This window comes from Zalophus californianus, chromosome 7 (genome assembly GCF_009762305.2).
Source record: "Zalophus californianus isolate mZalCal1 chromosome 7, mZalCal1.pri.v2, whole genome shotgun sequence".
In the NCBI taxonomy this organism is placed as follows: domain Eukaryota; kingdom Metazoa; phylum Chordata; class Mammalia; order Carnivora; family Otariidae; genus Zalophus; species Zalophus californianus.
The window spans coordinates 144,963,165-144,981,352 of record NC_045601.1 but is presented as its reverse complement, the minus strand read 5'-3'; the positions used below and the strand labels follow the sequence as shown (position 1 = coordinate 144,981,352).

Genomic DNA, 18,188 nt, shown 5'->3' with positions numbered 1-18,188 from the left:
TTTGTAGGGACTACTTGATGTTGCCTCTTACAAGCTTCAGAGATTGTTTTCTGCCCACGCCTTGAATAATTTCCCCATCATAATAGAGTTGAGGCCAGGTGGTCTAGCTTCAAACTCAGAGCTGCCAATTACTAGCCATATAACCGCTTGCCAAGTTACTCATCCTTTTTCTGGGTCTCAGCCTGTATAGCTGTAAAATGTGGCGAATGAATTAAAACTGTAGAGCATTCTTAGTTCTTGGCACTTAGCGAATGCTCAATGAACGTTAGCCCTTGATTATACCTCTTTCCTGCTCCTTAAGCATGGAGGTCCCCTCCGCCCTGATCTTCTGAAAGTTTTGTGGTTGAAATAGTGGGAAATGCTTGATTAAAACATTTTTCTTGTTATTTTCTTGATTTCCATTGTTCTGAAAGAGGCAGGCTTGTAGCAATACACCCTACTCTATGTGGAGGAGTCCAAAGCATAGCAGAATGGCCAAATAGCAAATATTTGAGGCTTTGCAGGCCAAATATGGTCTCTTTTATTTTTTCTAGCACAATTAATAAAATATAAAAACCACTCTTAGCTTGAGAGCCATACAAAACAGGAAACTGTCCAGATTTGGCCTTAGATGGCTACAGTTTAAACTTCAGGAGCTCTTTGGAGAGAAATACGTTGGCGCCTTTAAACTTCCCTACCGTCTTTCACAGGGAATAACATAGTGAGTGTTGACTGCAGTAGAGATTCTAATCATTAGACCTCCCTCACCATCCAGGCCAGTCACAAAATCCCATCCATTCCCCACTCCACCTTCTCCCCAAATAAACAGCAAACTTAACCACCCTCATGATTATTGCCTCAGTTCTCTTGGATGCTGATATATTTCTGAATTCTTCTGACCCGCTATAACTTGCAGTCCCTGAATCCCCAATCTACTTTTCTCATGAGTCAGTAGCCAACTATTTCTCTGAAGTACAGGTCGAAGTACGGTCTCTACTCCCTCAAACACACAATAATGCCCACATTACAGAAGAGAGTGTTTATGACAGTGCACTTTATTAAATGTTGGTGGAGATAAGGAGTTTGAATTGGGGAGCATTGGGAAGAGCACCTTGAAACCTGACAAAGTCCCATGTTATCTAAACAGTGTGTTTTTGAGGACTACTGGAAACCCTTGAATACTTTCAGCAGGTTTGAGTATTTCCTAGAGCACACTAAGCATCTTTCCGATTTATTATAATGGATTTGCCTAATACTAAAGGCAGATAGCATCTCAATCAAAAACATCAAATTTAGGTTTGAATATGAATCCAGGTCATTGGATCCTCAAGCCAAAGCTATTCCTCTTCCTCCTGCTGCAGGTAGACGTCACTCTGCCTACTGACCTTTTCCAAGCTGAAAAGACACTCTCTAAAGACATTGGCACGTGCAAACTCCTAGGAGGCAGAACTGGTTTTTAAAGTAAGATCTATGTGGTTAATTTGGGGCACTAGGCAATCTATTGCCCTGCCTGTGTTACTTGCTACAGTTAGAAGCAACGTTTATGCCCAAACCCAGGAAACCGTGTCTTTCCTCTTGCAAAAACCGAAGGCAGAACCTAGGGACAAAACATGTTTAAAAACGTCCACTTGATACTTAGTAGGAAGTTTTTGCAATTTTCAACTAACTAACAGGATGCCCTAAACCCAGTGGATTCTTAAGACAAGCCGAAAAGATTTTTAAAAAGTATCTTTCATCTGTTGCGCACGATTCATGAAAACACAAACCCGTGTGTGAACGTGGAGCCTGCTGTCTTCCTTGAGAGCTTCAAAGCGTCAAATTCTGTATAATTATGTTCAGCATTTAATCAGGTTTTGGGAGCTAACAAACACAATTAGGGAGTCCAACCGGGAAGGGCGGCTGCCTGAGGGCAGTGGATTGGACGCTCCACCAATCACAGAGCAGCACCGGCTTATATAAGCCCCTGGCCGGAGTCAGGCTGCATTGCAAGACTTGCGCTTTAGATTTGCAACCTCTCTTCTCGTAGCAGTTTCTGCTCTTGGCCATGTCGGAAACCGCTCCCGCTGACACGGCTGCCCCGGCGCCGGTGGAGAAGTCGCCTGCCAAAAAGAAGGCAACCAAGAAGGCGGCGGGCGGTGGCGCTGCGAAGCGCAAGGCGTCCGGGCCCCCGGTGTCCGAGCTCATCACCAAGGCCGTCGCCGCCTCCAAGGAGCGCAGCGGCGTGTCCCTGGCCGCGCTCAAGAAGGCGCTCGCGGCCGCCGGCTACGACGTGGAGAAGAACAACAGCCGCATCAAGCTGGGCCTCAAGAGCCTGGTGAGCAAGGGCACCCTGGTGCAGACCAAGGGCACCGGCGCCTCGGGCTCCTTCAAGCTCAACAAGAAGGCGGCCTCGGGGGAAGCCAAGCCCAAAGCCAAGAAGGCGGGCGCAGCAAAAGCTAAGAAGCCTTCCGGGGCCACCCCTAAGAAGCCCAAAAAGGCCGCGGGAGCGAAAAAGGCGGTGAAGAAGACGCCCAAAAAAGCCAAGAAGCCTGCCGCCGCTGGTGTCAAAAAGGTGTCCAAGAGCCCCAAGAAAGCCAAAGCCGCTGCTAAGCCCAAGAAGGCGGCCAAGAGCCCCGCCAAGCCCAAGGCGGTGAAGCCGAAGGCGGCCAAGCCCAAAGCCGCGAAACCGAAGGCAGCGAAACCTAAGGCTGCCAAGGCGAAGAAAGCGGCTCCGAAAAAGAAGTAGGAAGTTTGCCTTAAAAAGGCGACAAAACCCCAAAGGCTCTTTTCAGAGCCACCCAAATTTTTCTGAAAACAGCTGTACACAAGTGCGAATTTTCCCGGCCATCCCCAAACCCAATAAGTGTATACATACTAAGTCTAAACTAGGTCTAAATTGCAGGCCTGTTTTCGCGGTTGAGTACACAAGACACTACTTTGAAAAGCCCGCGCTACACTCCCATTGGTCGCGGCTCGCATAGAGTAAGTAGTACTTGGCGCACCAAGCCACAAATTCGTACCCATATATCAGGTCCAGGTACAGAATGGGAGGGAGACCTGTATTGGGAGACGTTAGAGCTAAAAGTGGTGTTATATGAGCTTAAAATTTCGAGAACACTGCGGTCCCAGCTCTTATGCAGAAATAGTGGGTGGCTCTGAAAAGAGCCTTTGGGTTTTGAAGTTGTTGCTACTGAGACCTTACTTGCCCTTGGCCTTGTGGTGGCCCTCGGTCTTCTTGGGCAGCAGCACGGCCTGGATGTTGGGCAGGACGCCGCCCTGCGCGATGGTCACGCGGCCCAGCAGCTTGTTGAGCTCCTCGTCGTTGCGGATGGCCAGCTGCAGGTGGCGCGGGATGATGCGCGTCTTCTTGTTGTCGCGCGCCGCGTTGCCCGCCAGCTCCAGGATCTCGGCCGTCAGGTACTCGAGCACGGCCGCCAGGTACACGGGCGCGCCGGCCCCGACCCGCTCGGCGTAGTTGCCCTTGCGGAGCAGGCGGTGGACGCGGCCCACCGGGAACTGCAGGCCGGCCCGCGACGAGCGCGTCTTGGCCTTGGCGCGAGCCTTGCCGCCTTGTTTGCCGCGACCTGACATACTAAGAAGTCCCCAGTGTCTAGAATCCGAACCGAGTAGGAGAAAGCTTCACTTCTTATAGTGTTCACTGGGCGCCAAAATAAAGCTGTCCCATTGGCTAAAATTACAGTTACATTTAAACCAATGGAATCCTGGTTTTGAAAGCCTCTTATTTTGATTGGATAACTGTAGGATGCCGTCCAGAATTTACTACAATCACTGGATTTCTTTAAACACCTTTTTCGCGTAAGAAGCTGTGAGTGAAGAGGCCAAGAACAGCCTGTTTTTCTTTACCCTTTTGGCTTTTGTTGGTGGGGAGGGGGTAGAGGGGTGTTGGTTACTGTCCCCCGTGCCAAAGCCAGTCAGGTTTTGAGAAGCTGTAAATAAAGAGGGCAGTTAGAGCCTCACACTCATTGTGTTATTTTCAAGCCTTCAACAGTTACTCCCGGCCATGCCCGAGCCCGCCAGGTCGGCTCCGGCCCCGAAGAAGGGCTCCAAGAAGGCGGTGACCAAGGCGCAGAAGAAGGACGGCAAGAAGCGCAAGCGCAGCCGCAAGGAGAGCTACTCGGTGTACGTGTACAAGGTGCTGAAGCAGGTGCACCCCGACACCGGCATCTCGTCCAAGGCCATGGGCATCATGAACTCGTTCGTCAACGACATCTTCGAGCGCATCGCGGGCGAGGCGTCCCGCCTGGCGCATTACAACAAGCGCTCGACCATCACGTCCCGGGAGATCCAGACGGCCGTGCGCCTGCTGCTGCCCGGGGAGCTGGCCAAGCACGCCGTGTCCGAGGGCACCAAGGCCGTCACCAAGTACACCAGCGCCAAGTGAGCCCGCCTGCTGCAAAGGTATTCATCAGACACCCAAAGGCTTGTTGTTGTTGTTGTTGTTGTTGTTGTTGTTAGAGCCATCCACACTTTCCAAAGAGTGAGAGGCAAAAGCCAATGCTTTTGTTTTTGAGAGGCAAAAGCAAATTTCCATCTGAAGGCTTTTGTACATGCTTCTTCATTTGTGCAAAGCTACATTTTGGTCTTGTGCATTTTCAATAAGGTCTAACTGTTTTTTTGCACGTTACAAACATCAAACACGGCAAAAGAAATTTATTATGCAGGGGCACCTGAGTTTAAGTCGTTTAAGCGTCTGCCTTCGGTTCAGGTCATGATCCCGGCCCTGGGGTTGGGCTCCCATCTCAGGGGGGAGTCTGCTTCTCACTATTCCTCTCCCTCTGCCCCTCTCCCCCTGCTCGTGTTCTCTCAAAATCTTTAAAAAAAAAGTTTTATTGTGCATATTTCATTTATTATCCAAATTCTAATTTTAAGAACCACCCATTGAGCTAATTAGTGAGAAAACTGCAAATTAAGGTGAAAAAGAAAAATATCCCTCAACCTGCAGTGAAAAACTTATTGGCAGAGTTCTGTTTATCTCCCTTTAGGTTATATCACCATTTTTCAGTCACCATCCTCCTTCCCAGTAGAATGCTCTGTGAATCACATAAATTGATTTAAAGGAAACTTACCAAGTCACATTCCCTTTCACTTATTCTTTAACATCAATGCTAGGGATGTTCCTTCTTGCTCCCTCACTCTAGGACTACATTTGCACAGAATAACTTCATGGTGTTGGGATAAATATGGAGAAAGGAAAATGAGAACCTAAATTAGTCACCTCTTTTCACCAGTTAAGGATGAGGATTGCTAATCCAGGCTCTACCTCTGCAGTTGAATTTTTCTACTGGTTATTTCTTGTACACGTGTCTTGGATAAGCCAAAGCCCCCTGCACTCCACCTCTGCATCTTTCCTAGTGAAGTTCCACAAAGATGGAAATTGACCCTGCTTCATGTTCATCACTCACATTTTCATGTTCTCTATTTCTGGCGTGGCATTTCTGTTCATTGATTTTCACATGGTCAAGTCCCATTTTACGTCAACATATATATTATGAAAAATGGCTATATTTTTCAAAATCACAAAGAAATTTAGAAGAGTGGCATTGTTTTACACTTTGTAAGTATCTTTACTATCTCGTTTAACAGAAGACAGCTGGATTCTTGCACAGTATTTGATTCTGCATTCAATCTATTGCAATATAATTGTCAAGTGGAAAACAGTGCAAAAATTAAGTTTCAGGATTATTACACAAATAAATTTAGCCTCACAGACCCACCAAAAGGGTCTCAGAAACCCCCTTAGGTCCCCAGGTTGTATTTTGAGAATCAAAAAGAAAGCAAACATTTATTTATTTATTTATTTATTTAGCAACCATAGTGTTGGTGGTACCTTTAGGGATGTCTTTGGCAGAAGCTGATACACAGGACAATTTGAGAATTCCTTGCGAGTCAGTTTGTGTTCCCAATGATGACTGTCATTAAAATGAAATTTGCTGTCCTGAGATGAAATTTCCGTGAACAAGAGAGCATCAGTGAGTTTCTCAGGGGGCTCTTTCTGAGCCTTGATCTATAGCATTGAAAGAGGTGGGGCTTTCTTGTGTGGGCACAGAACTCAAGAGTACCAGGAGGGAGGCTTTCTCTGGATGTGATGCTGACCTCAGAAAGGGAGGTACAAGACCTGGGGAAAGAGGAATCCTGAGATACACAGCGTAAAGGTCTGATCAGCTCGTCACAGGATTGGTTCCAATTGATTAGCATCATGAATTCTGCCAGTTTACATGCTGAATCCATTCCAAGTGACAACTAAATTGTTCTGTTTAATTTTAATTCTCACATTAGCACTACTTAAACATGGGGGTTCTTTCATGCTTTCTGGCGCACCCCCCCCCCCTTTTTTTACTCCTACTGTTAGTTCAGACATCTGAGATTGTCCTTACTTTCAGTCAGTATGATGTCTTGGACCCATTAATTCAAAACTTGTAATCAATTCTTCTTCAACGACTTTTGGTTCTTGAATAGAGACCAAAATCTCCATCTAGGGTTTCTGTTAGGGAGTTCTCTGAGCACTCTGCACCTTTCTGACTCAGGGAACCTCAAGACCACTTTAATGGCACGTGCTGTTTCCAGAGGATAAGTGCATGTTACCCTTTCCACTGAAAGTCCTTTATCTGGGCCCAGAATTTTTTTTTTAAATCTAACTCACTTTTCTTCCAGAGCTAATAGCATCATTCTTCTTTGCCAACAAAAGACACTGCCTTCTTAAGGTTAATTTACCAGATTTGTCCAATCTAAATAATGTGTCTTTAAAAACAATACAATTTAAAATTTAGAAAGCACACAAATGGACTCTTATCCAGATATATATTAAAAGAATACTCATAATACCTTAGTAATTTTTATATTCCACTTTGAGCTTTGGAAAAATTCTATATAGTCCACAGAATAAACATAAGGATGCTGTTAGCATGTATAGTTCCTAATGGTTCTCCCAGTCATTATCATCTGTACACCACTTATTTGAAAAGAATATGGAATTTGAATTTTTCTAACATTCTTAGTCCAACAGGGTACCAAAAAATAGAAGGTCATGGACTGTCCAGTTTCTGATTATTCCATTAGTTCCATTAAATATGATATAAATAAAATATAATATATAAAATGTATTATATGTATAATTATTTTAGGGTATGTATTAATGTATGTATATAGTGTATTTGGGCTCACAGAATATATAGCTAAAATCTCAAAGGATTAGGATCCATGTCATTGCTGTTCTGTAACTAGGAGCATGAAATAATCAGAAAATGGAGACCCAATACCTTTGAAGTTTTTGGCATCCCCTTGGAGTAAAAGTATTGGGAAAATTAAAATAGAATATATTTTACTGTAAGTCTATAAATAACACGTTTTATATGTATATACAATATATATGCACAAATATATGTATATACTATATATACGCACACACTCATTTTATGATATAATTATTTAAATTGCAAGCAGTATCAGGTTTCATTACTTGGACATAAATATAAATAATTGTATTTGGCCAAATACAATACATTAATACTTACAGAATACCTTAATGTTCTGTTACCTCATTTTCAAGATATAAGTTTAAAATGTTGGGGGGGAGTAAATTAAGATAAAGCTACAGTGCAACCAAATTAATACCAATAATTCTTTTTAAAAAAAATCCAGTGTTATATTTTACAATGCTACCCCGCAAATTTGAGTGGAAGAATTTTATATAGTTCCATATTCTCAAAACACTTTCATAAGGACCAACCGGCAAAAACCACTAGAATGTTTGGGTTATAACATATTTTAGGTGCAACTCCATATTCACATTACATGTACATATTTCTAATATTAATTGGGGTGTAATTCATAGTTGTCTTTTTCTTAGGCAAGTGCAGGGACTTTAGAAAGTTATCATTACTGAACATTTTTATGCAACACCTGAACATTTGCATGAATAATCCATGCCTATATTCTCATTTTTATATTCTGTATTGTTTTCACAATTAAAGCAGCTGTGATATAAAAGTCACTGTTTAAAAAATAAAACACACCCAAAAAAAGCCTTCATTTATTAGTGGATTGTTTCTCTTCATTCTAAGCATCTGAGGAAATCCTCTGGGAATTATTTTGTCTCTGTTTTGTTATAACAATACACTAAAAATTATTCTTTTTCTTTTTAGGATTTTAATTTTGAGAGAGCACAAATGGGGGAGGGGCAGAGGGAGAGGGAGCAGCAGACTCCCCCCACCCCCACCCCAGTTGAATCATATGTATGTAGCCTTTTCAGATTGGCTTCTTTCACTTAGTCATATGCATTTAAGGTTCCTCCCTGTCTTTTCATGGCTTGATAGCGCATTTCTTTTTAGCCCTGAACGTTATCATAGTCTGGATGTACCAATTTATTTATCTCTTCACCCACTGAAGGACATCTGGGTTGCTTCCAAGTTTTGACAATTCTGAATAAAGCTAATATATACTTCTGAGGGCAAGTTTTGTGTGTACATAAATTCTCAACTCCTTTGAGTAAATACCAAAGAATGTACTTGCAGGATTGTGCGGGAAGAGTATGTGTGGTTTTGTAAGAATTGGCCAAACTATCTTCCAAGGTGGGAGACACTTTTCCATTTTGCATTCTCACCAGCAGTGAAGGATGGCCCACCTTGCTCCACATCCTCGCCAGCATTTGGTGTTTTGAGTATTCCAGATTTTGACCTTTCTAACTGGTATGTAGTGGTGTTTCTTTGCCTTTTAATTTATGTTTTTTATAGTGATGGCAGTCTATCATGTTACTTCATTGTTATGTATTCCTTTCACAAGAAGTTTACTTGAGTTTTTCAAGTAATTTTTTTTTAAGATTTTATTTATTTATTTGACAGAGAGAGAGATCACAAGTAGGCAGAGAGGCAGGCAGTGGGAGAGAGAGAAGCAGGCTTCCCGCCGAGCAAGGAGCCCGAGGCGGGGCTCAAGCCCAGGACCCTGAGATCATGACCTGAGCCGAAGGCAGACGCTTAATGACTGAGCCACCCAGGCGCCCTCAAATAATTTTTTAAAAAACTTTGGAAAGTTTCACAGATTTTCTGTAAACCTGTTACTGTTTTGACTTTCTATCACTTTCAAAGGCTTTAAACTTTACTTTCTTCTCTTTTAAATTCCTTTATGCAAAATTCAACTGTGCATGTAGGAAAAATCTCCTCTGCTTTTGGATTTAGCAGTAATCCTCCTAGCAACAGTGATAGTTAAGAGAGAAGACTTTTGATTTTGTTGAAATGTGTTTGATAGACTAAGAAAGTTAAGCCACAGCACAAAGAAACCACAGCAGAGAAATAAATCACTGACAAAATCCTAAATGCTGGAAGGAAACATAAAGATCATCTTGTTAAACCCCGCTCTCATTTACAGCTGAGGACTTGGAAACTAGAAATGTCATGGGAAGCCCCCTGTCGCGCCAGAACCCAGGCCCCTGTGTGCATGTGCGCGAGTGCGCACGCGCGTGTTTATGCCAAACACAGGATTCAGGGGGAGCAGGGGGGAGAGCGTGGTTCATCCAGCCCCCATATATTTACTGTTCTGTGCCAGGGATCGTCACACACATTTACTTTTGAAAATTAGCAATTTCATTATAAAAGATGTTTTTAGTTAGTAACATAGAGGCCAAAACCTTTAAGATATTTCAAGTATGGATAAATAGTAAGTAGAGCACATGTGGTTAAATAGAGACTATAGGAATGAAAGGGTCCAGGGATCTGGCTAAATGTATGAGACGGTAAATATTTGGAATTCATTGACACAAGAGTCACATAAAGCCCTCACTCAGTAACAGGAGGCCTTAGATGAGCCCCGCTTCGGGCCCACCAGGAGCTCACAAACAAAGCCCGCGTCTGTCCCACAAACCGCGGGGAGTGCGGGTGCGGCCCGGCTCGCTGCCCGGCCTCTGTCCCACAGGCCGATGCCGCAAAAGAGAGCCGAGATGTACAAGAGTGCACGCGCTTGACTCACGCAGCATGGCTCTCACCCACTTGTCCACCAAACTGTCAGCTTGCGCATCTTTTCTCCCTTGCTAATTGCATTTCTAATTGATTTAAGAAGCTATGATTTGAGCATTTAGATGCAGCCCGAGAGCCTTTCTCTGCTGTGTCCCTGGGAGAGCTTGCGTGGTGCGATGCTTGGAGGCTGCCTGGGCCTCGAGGCAATTTCTTGCATGATACTAATGCTGGAATGTCATAACAAGACCGCAGAACAGGGACATTTGGGCAGCGAACGTAGGAGGCAAGGAAGAGCTGTGGGGGAGCATTGCAGTCCGAGGGAAAGGAAGTGCACAGGCTCCCGGGGCGCCGGGCTCAGCGTGTCTGAGAAGGAACAGCAAAGGGATCGGGGTGGCTGGAGCAGAGGAAGCATGAGGGACCCTGGGATTGGGGGCCTAAAACAGCCCAGAGCCAACGCACACAACACCCCAGAGACCAAGGGAAGGGCTTTCGAGTTTTGACGCCGACCTGACAAGGGTTTTAAAGGAATCTCGGGGCTGCTGAGGGGAGGCAGAGTTGAGGAACACCAGGCTGGGAGCAGACGCCCCGGTGGGAAGCCTCTGCCATGACCAGGAGAGAGGAGGTGGAGTGTGGAACAGGGTGGTGGTGCCAGAGAGTGTGAGGGACTCGGAGCCTGCGTCTGTCTCCCTCCATCGCTGCCAAGAGCACCTTCTTCCCCAATCTTCTCCCTGCACGCTTCTGCCAAGTTAAAAATCTCTAAAATGTCACTTGCCTCGTTAAAAACCTTTTCCAAACAATGCTTCTCTTCCTGCACAAATGAGTCCAGACTCGTTACCCTTGGTACCGTGTTGCCTGAGCCCTGAATGCTGGCGTCTATGAAGAATTTGCCCGTTCTGTTCCATCTCCCTCAAAACACAGCACACTAGGGGGCGCCTGGGGGGCTCAGTTGTTAAGTGTCTGCCTTCGGCTCAGGTCATGATCCCAGGGTCCTGGGATTGAGCCCCGCATCGGGCTCCCTGCTCAGCGGGGAGCCTGCTTCTCCCTCTCCCACTCCCCTTGCTTGTGTTCTGCTCTCAGTCTGTCAAATAAATAAATAAAATGTTAAAAAGCACACTAGATCACGATGCATTAATCAGATAGATCGTGTATAAAGCTCCTTCAGTTTCCTATATTAGGATATATGTCCTTTAGGACAAGGGCCGTGTTTTTTTGCATTGCCTGCTCCCCCAAGGACACACTCAATGATAACTGGCCCCCTTCTTCCATCTCACCCCCTGCCCCCCAAAGACACATTTATTTTCATTTCTTTCCTTCTAGGCTGGTACAACATCTCAGAAGAAGGACAGGAAATCGGAAAGTGAAAACTGAGGTTTGGGGATAGCTCGTCCCACGACGAGGAGGCGCAGTGGGCCTTGTCGTTCCCAGAGCGTGTTCTCACTCATGTCTAACTACCGAAGTTCCAGAAAGGGCAGTTCTTCAACATCGCGGACTGATTTTACGGAGAGAGGACGGGTCTGACACACCGGTGGGAGGCATCTGCGATGAGCTCACTGTGCAAAGGCCTCCCCAGGAGGTGGCTGTGGGGAGTTCATTCCTTCTTTGGGATCACCGGGCCTCCCTGTGTCATAATCTGAGGAGAGCTGAGTCCCCATTTGTTCTTAAGGTCTCAGGGGCAGCCAGCCAGTGTCACAGTGGATCCCACAGAGGGGGACCACCACTTGTATTTCGATGTCCTGCCGTGCCTTTTCTGTTCACTGGGCTAAAGCTGAATGTAAATCTCATGGTTGCTGCCCGAGTTCAAAGCCAGCGGACTGGTGCCCCTGCAGACCCAGAGCTGGCCGGGGTATCAGCAACTAGGGGGGACTTCTGGGTGAGGGGCCCTTTTCCGTTAAAAGCTGTCCACCTCGTCTCCACATCAAGGCCCCCTGCTTGTTCACACGTCCACAGGTAAGCTGCTGAGAAGACAAGGAGTTTGGGACTGTTCCACGAGGCACAAGGACCAACGGGCTTACCCAGGGCTGATGCTTCGCAACAGACGTTTCAGCGTCGCAGACTGTTTCTGGGGACATTCTGGCATTCCTGGAAGCTCTCCGGCAGCTCCCACCGTTGACATCTCCCTTCTGCAGCTTCTGCAATGAAAGTAATCAGTGTCTGCCTTCTCAGAGAACAATAGTGGCCCTTAGCGAGCATTCTAGAAACCAAGCAGACTGTTTTTAGGCTGTCCCAGGGCTTGGGGGAAGGTGCACCACTGACATTTAGGAAAAGACCAGGTAGGGGCGCCTGGGTGGCTCAGTCGTTAAGCGTCTGCCTTCAGCTCAGGTCATGATCCCGGGGTCCTGGGACTGAGCCCCGCATCGGGCTCCCTGCTCCGCGGGAGGCCTGCTTCTCCCTCTCCCACTCCCCCTGCTTGTGTTCCCTCTCTCGCTGTGTCTCTCTCTGTCAAATAAATAAATAAAATCTTAAAAAAAAAAAAAAAAAGGAAAAGACCAGGGATGCTAGATGTCCCATGAAGAACTGAGTCAGGTTATGCACGACTTCCAAGTGTCCCATAGCAAATCTGAAGGTAAAAAAACCTGTTAATCAATCCTAGAACCTGACTCCTTTTACAAAGAAGCACGAGGTCTTTGCGCATGTGTGTGTTTCTGTGTAGTTCAGTAGGCACCGAAATTTCCAAGAATGCAATCATTTTATAAATTGAGATTGCATTTTGTTCTTTTCAAATGTCTCCCAAGAATTATTGTTTAAAAAAGAAAAATCACATCACTGAGAGTGTCTTCCTGGTGCCTGATCCTCTGAGTCGGTCTACAGGGTCCTTTTTGCCTTCAGGATGATTCTACCTACAGGTTCTGTGACAACTGATTTGTGTGTCGACTTGACCAGGCTGTGTGTTACCCACATATTTGGTCAAACATCATTCTGGGTGTTTCTGTGAGGGGGCTTTTGGATGAGAGTAAAACACTTAAATTGGTAGACTTAATTTGTAAAGCAGATTATTCTCCCTAATGTGGGTGCGCCTCATTCAATCAGTTGAAATTAAGAATGGAGTGCAAAGGCTGTCCTTCCCCTGAACAACAGTTCATGTCTGGCTGCTTTGGAACTGGGACACTGGCTTTTTCCTGCCTTTGGACTCAGACTGAGACATGGGCCCTGCCTGGGTCTCGAAGCTGCTGGCCTCCAGACTGGAACTACGCTGTCGGCTCCCCTGGGTCTCCAGTTTGCCAGCTCAGCCTGCAGATCTGGAGCCTTGTCGGCCTCCATAATCACATGAACCAGTTCTTTATAAGAAATCTCCTAATATCTATATGCACATCCATCCCACTGGTTTTATTTCTCACTAATACAGGTACAAATACCCAACTTCTAATTTATGTTTTTGAGTGTAGGGCCCAAGCAATGATATGTGGTTGAAATTACCTCCTTTGTTGTTAAAATAACTGTCTCTTACTTTGTTTTTATGTAACAGTATGGTGTTTCATGATTTTGAAAAATTATGCATGCATTTAAGTATTATTACCTAAGAATTTAACGTCAGCATAGGAAAGGGGCCATTAAAACTATTAAATATCAAAGGGGAGCCTTGAGGATGACAGCTATGGGAACCACTGCTTTTCATAAATTAACCCCAAGATGAAAGCGGTTTATTAAGCACAGACGTCACAGCGATGTCAGTAAACACAGGCCGCGACCCCCCCCAATCTCAACGGCCGCAGCAGGCGGACAAATCAATATCTTTGCGATTCCAGTGTTCCCTTACAGCTTTTCATAATTTCTCCATCAAAAAGACTTGCTAATTTTTGATGTAAATGCAGATGTTTGGCTGAGACACTGATTTTATTCTTCCTTCTATCAGTGGGAATTCTGGTGCATCTGCAGGGGGAGGGGTCTCTGTCTTTCCAGTCTACCCCACCCATGCTCTTTGCACTTTTCGGGCCCTCTAAAGTCGTCTTAAGCTGGAGCAGTCCTATTCATTGACCCCTAGGAATACTTACATGTATGTTCAACTCTGTAGGAGTTGATAGGAACTTTTTATCCTTATTCAAGTCTGGAAAAAAATGTCCTTGTGCTTTTTGTTAATTGGTTTTGTTTTTTAATACCACACATCTGCTTTACTCTTGAAACCCCCAAAGAGGCTGATTTGGTGACATCGGAAAAGGTGAGCCTCTGAAATAGAAGTTAAAAGGTATCAGACAATGGATAAACTAGTCATCTGCAGAAAAAATAAACATTTGAGATTGTTTGGACAGTTATGGATGACGAGATGCAGGTGTTTTCCACATCAAAGAACCTAAAATGTAACTAAGATAAGTTGTGGTCTAAGTTAATGTGCCCGATAGTGTCCTAACTGAAGGATGGCAAACTGCATGGAATCTAGAAAGGAGTAAAAAGAGTTAAGCTTTGTCAGTAAATTTTGTTCAACCTCCATAGAATGGAGTTTTCAATGAAGAAAACATGAATTTCTCTAAGCTGGACAAAGGCCAGTTTCAGGTAACATAACTTGGGGAAAAAAATCTCTCCTTTAGGATAAGACTCTCTTGTCTATTTTAATGTTCCGGTCTGTTCTTTTGTGTTCTGAAAATTGTTCTTTAGGGGAAAAATGACAAAAAATATTATCAGGGGCAAATCATGTGAATTATTAAAGCTACCAGCTGTTCCAGTATAAAATAGTAAAGTGACATCCAGGTTTGGCTGAGCTCAAGTCCATTTCCCAAGGCTGATCAGCAATGACACAAATTAATCAAGATACTTTGAACAACAAAGTGTTAGATGCCTGGATCACCAAGGCACAAATAACCCACAAAATCTAGCTTTGAGGGTTTTTTTTTTTTTATTTTTCTCTCCTTTTAGGAATTTTAACCTTCTAAATACTGGACTGTAATGGGCCCGATATGTGAACCTTTTATAGAGGGGCCACAGATTCCTTCTGCATGCTTCTGTCCATTCTGCACCGAGTTCAGCTACCCCCTCCCCATATTCTTCTAGATATTGTTCCTGCTGACACTTGCAAGTCATTCAAGCAGTCCTTGATCGCCAAAGCATACCCGTCCATATCCAAACCTATACCTGTGTGTGTAATGTCTTCCATACCTGCATCTATACACACGTACGTTCCCCAGGCCCAGGATATTCGTGGTTAGCTAACTGAATCCTTCTAAATCCTCTTCCCACTTCCTCCCCCGGATTTCTGTCTGCTGTTCCCCTCATTCTGTAAAACAAAGAAATACCAGAATTTGCTATCGATTGTCTGCATTAATGGGTTAATGGACAGGATGAAAGGCTTCTGTGCTCTGAAAAGTAGTGATTAAAAGAACCAAATATGTGGTGAATTTACTATCATCAACTATCTTGAGAGATGGTGGAAGGAGAAGAGATACATAAATTTAAAAAGTATAATTTCTTTTCTAACAGAATTGAGGGAGGGATGTACACACATATACATGACTACATAAAAGGTATACGAAATACACACACCTGCGTACCTCCTCACACCCGTTTGGGTCAGCGGGCTGTCACAAAGATTTTGAAAATCTCAGTAGATGGAAAGTTTACAAGAGCTGGAGGAGGAAGGTTGCTGATGTAATTGAGCCCAAATCTTGAGTTTTCTAAATTCATAGACCTTCTTAATGACCTGTCAGTCTTTTTCTCCCACTCCCTAAAAGAAATACCATAAGGTTTGGGATTCTCCTTTATAAGATTTCCTTTAAGACAAAGTAGATGATGCTTGGAACTTGTTTGTATGCAAGCGTCCTCTCCCTACTGTGGTTTTCAGTATAGTATCTGATACATAAAGGGAATATCTTGAGTTTAAAACAAATTGTATCAAACACCCACGATGGAACTTCTAGCGGTAAATCTAGAATGCTGGCAACAACTTGTATTTACCTCTGTTCTTGTCTACATCCTCTTGTCTACACTCTGTGTCTGTCACTGAGGTGTCCATTTCCTGATTTTTTAAAAACTCATACATAAAGCTCTTAAAAAGGTTTTTGAATCATACACTTACATGTGCTTCTCTACATGCTTAAATAATAATTTATTTTTGAGCTTCATAAAGTGGTATCATATATGAGCCTTCTGAGATTATAGGTTTCTGAAATTCAACCAAGTGCTACTGTGTATTTAATCTTTTTTTCCCCCTCTCTGTATGGACTCCTATTGAGTGACCGTATCTCAATAAATTTGTTGATTCTTTTGGCCATAAATATGCGGTTGCTTCTCCTGTTTTGTGAATAAGAATAGCGCTGCTCCCTTCTCCTGTGTCTCCTGTTCAACGCGTGCAGAATATTCTCACGCGAACACCTCGGCTCCGTAATTGGATAAAGGATATTATTCAAAACAAAACAAAACAAAAAACAACTTCAGCAAATACAATTCAGTGTGGAAGTGTTTCCACCCCGAGTCCCGGCAAAGACCAAAATACTCCTACATGTGCCATTCCTAAGGGCTTAAGTCGGGGAGAGGGATTTTGACGTCCTGAATTGGGCTTCCCCCCTCCTCTAGTTTTCTTTTTAAATGTCTTCCAACAGAAACACGAAATGCAAGTGACACAGAAAATATGATGGAGTGGATTCTGACCGGAAAGGTAGGAACCTGAGCCCAGTCCTTCCCATGAGAGGAATTTCACCCAGAGAAGCGAGGGTGTAAAGCGGCAGTTCCTCCCTCCCGCACGCCGCGCTGCGCACAACTACCGGTTCGGACAGACTCCCGAAGCGCGGCCCCCGGGGGACTTCAAACGGCCCGCGCAGCGTCTGGATTGGCTCTCACACCCACGTGCCACCATGGACGCGCGCTGACATTTTCAATACGGCTCCGACTTCCATTTTTTTCTGCTGCCTTTCTAACTCAGTACGTGGCAAATGCAAACTCCAGGGACCAGAGCCAGCACCGCCCCCGAAACGACTTGTGCGCCTCTTAGCGCGTGCCCAGTGCCCCGTCTGTAAGGTACACCTGAGAATTAAGGACAGGGCGCTCGAGGCATTAATAAGACCTTTTGCTAGGTTGGGACTTTCAAAGGTGACCAGGTTTTGCTTGGAGACAATGTTTTATTTTACTCCATTTGTCTGATAATGAACGTGATCCTTCCTGACCGAAACCTTTTTAAATACGTCTCCAGCGCTACTTCAGCTTCCCATACATTGTAACTAATTTACCGCCAGGTGAAAACATGGAATTCAGGTACTGTTTCTTTACAGCAAATAAACACCCAGGGTAAATGAGTGCCAGTTCTCTTTAGAACGCTGAGTGGCTCTGAAAAGAGCCTTTGGGGTGTGTGCCGAGCCTTACCGATTGCTCTGCAGCAGGCGGGCTCACTTGGCGCTGGTGTACTTGGTGACGGCCTTGGTGCCCTCGGACACGGCGTGCTTGGCCAGCTCCCCGGGCAGCAGCAGGCGCACGGCCGTCTGGATCTCCCGGGACGTGATGGTCGAGCGCTTGTTGTAATGCGCCAGGCGGGACGCCTCGCCCGCGATGCGCTCGAAGATGTCGTTGACGAACGAGTTCATGATGCCCATGGCCTTGGACGAGATGCCGGTGTCGGGGTGCACCTGCTTCAGCACCTTGTACACGTACACCGAGTAGCTCTCCTTGCGGCTGCGCTTGCGCTTCTTGCCGTCCTTCTTCTGCGCCTTGGTCACCGCCTTCTTGGAGCCCTTCTTCGGGGCCGGGGCGGACTTGGCGGGCTCGGGCATGGCCGGGAGTAACTGTTAAACGACCTGAAAATAACAGGAAGAACGAGTATGAGGCTCTAAGTGCCCTTTTTATCCACAGCTTCTTAAACAAAGGAGCAGTGAGTCAAATCCTGTATCTAATTGGCGAATTCTGCAAACGTCACGTATTAATTTTGTTCAATCAAAAGAAGTGTATTTGAAAACCAGGATTCCATTGGTTTAAGTGAAACTGTAATTTTAGCCAATGGCACAGCTTCATTTTTGTGCCCAATAGAGACTATAAGTAGGGTTAGCTCTGGCTGATTCAACTCTGACCCTACTCAGGTCTGTTCCTTTTTCTCCGTCATGTCCGGACGTGGCAAACAAGGCGGCAAGGCTCGCGCCAAGGCCAAGACGCGCTCGTCGCGGGCCGGCCTGCAGTTCCCGGTGGGCCGCGTCCACCGCCTGCTCCGCAAGGGCAACTACGCCGAGCGGGTCGGGGCCGGCGCGCCCGTGTACCTGGCGGCCGTGCTCGAGTACCTGACGGCCGAGATCCTGGAGCTGGCGGGCAACGCGGCGCGCGACAACAAGAAGACGCGCATCATCCCGCGCCACCTGCAGC

At 45.4% G+C, this 18,188-nt stretch overlaps 4 protein-coding genes across 4 annotated transcripts; 2 read left to right on the top strand and 2 right to left on the bottom strand.

The window, feature by feature from the left end:
• Positions 1-2,023: 2,023 nt before the first annotated feature.
• H1-5 (H1.5 linker histone, cluster member) lies at positions 2,024-2,794 on the top strand. Its single transcript, XM_035728414.1, has one exon. The coding sequence runs from the start codon at positions 2,024-2,026 to the stop codon at positions 2,702-2,704; it is 681 nt and encodes a 226-aa protein (XP_035584307.1). The 3' UTR covers positions 2,705-2,794.
• A 362-nt stretch (positions 2,795-3,156) lies between these two features.
• On the bottom strand, positions 3,157-3,549 carry LOC113926788 (histone H2A type 1-E-like). The gene has a single exon (XM_035728426.1). The coding sequence runs from the start codon at positions 3,547-3,549 to the stop codon at positions 3,157-3,159; it is 393 nt and encodes a 130-aa protein (XP_035584319.1).
• A 358-nt stretch (positions 3,550-3,907) lies between these two features.
• LOC118357168 (histone H2B type 1-K-like) lies at positions 3,908-4,377 on the top strand. The gene has a single exon (XM_035728440.1). The coding sequence runs from the start codon at positions 3,980-3,982 to the stop codon at positions 4,358-4,360; it is 381 nt and encodes a 126-aa protein (XP_035584333.1). The 5' UTR covers positions 3,908-3,979; the 3' UTR covers positions 4,361-4,377.
• A 9,371-nt stretch (positions 4,378-13,748) lies between these two features.
• Positions 13,749-17,681, bottom strand: LOC118357167 (histone H2B type 1-K). The gene is made up of 2 exons (XM_035728439.1): positions 17,205-17,681; positions 13,749-14,084 (listed from the first exon to the last, which is right to left on the bottom strand). Exon 1 carries the CDS (start codon positions 17,606-17,608, stop codon positions 17,228-17,230), a length of 381 nt encoding a protein of 126 aa, XP_035584332.1. The 5' UTR covers positions 17,609-17,681; the 3' UTR covers positions 13,749-14,084; positions 17,205-17,227.
• Positions 17,682-18,188: the final 507 nt, after the last annotated feature.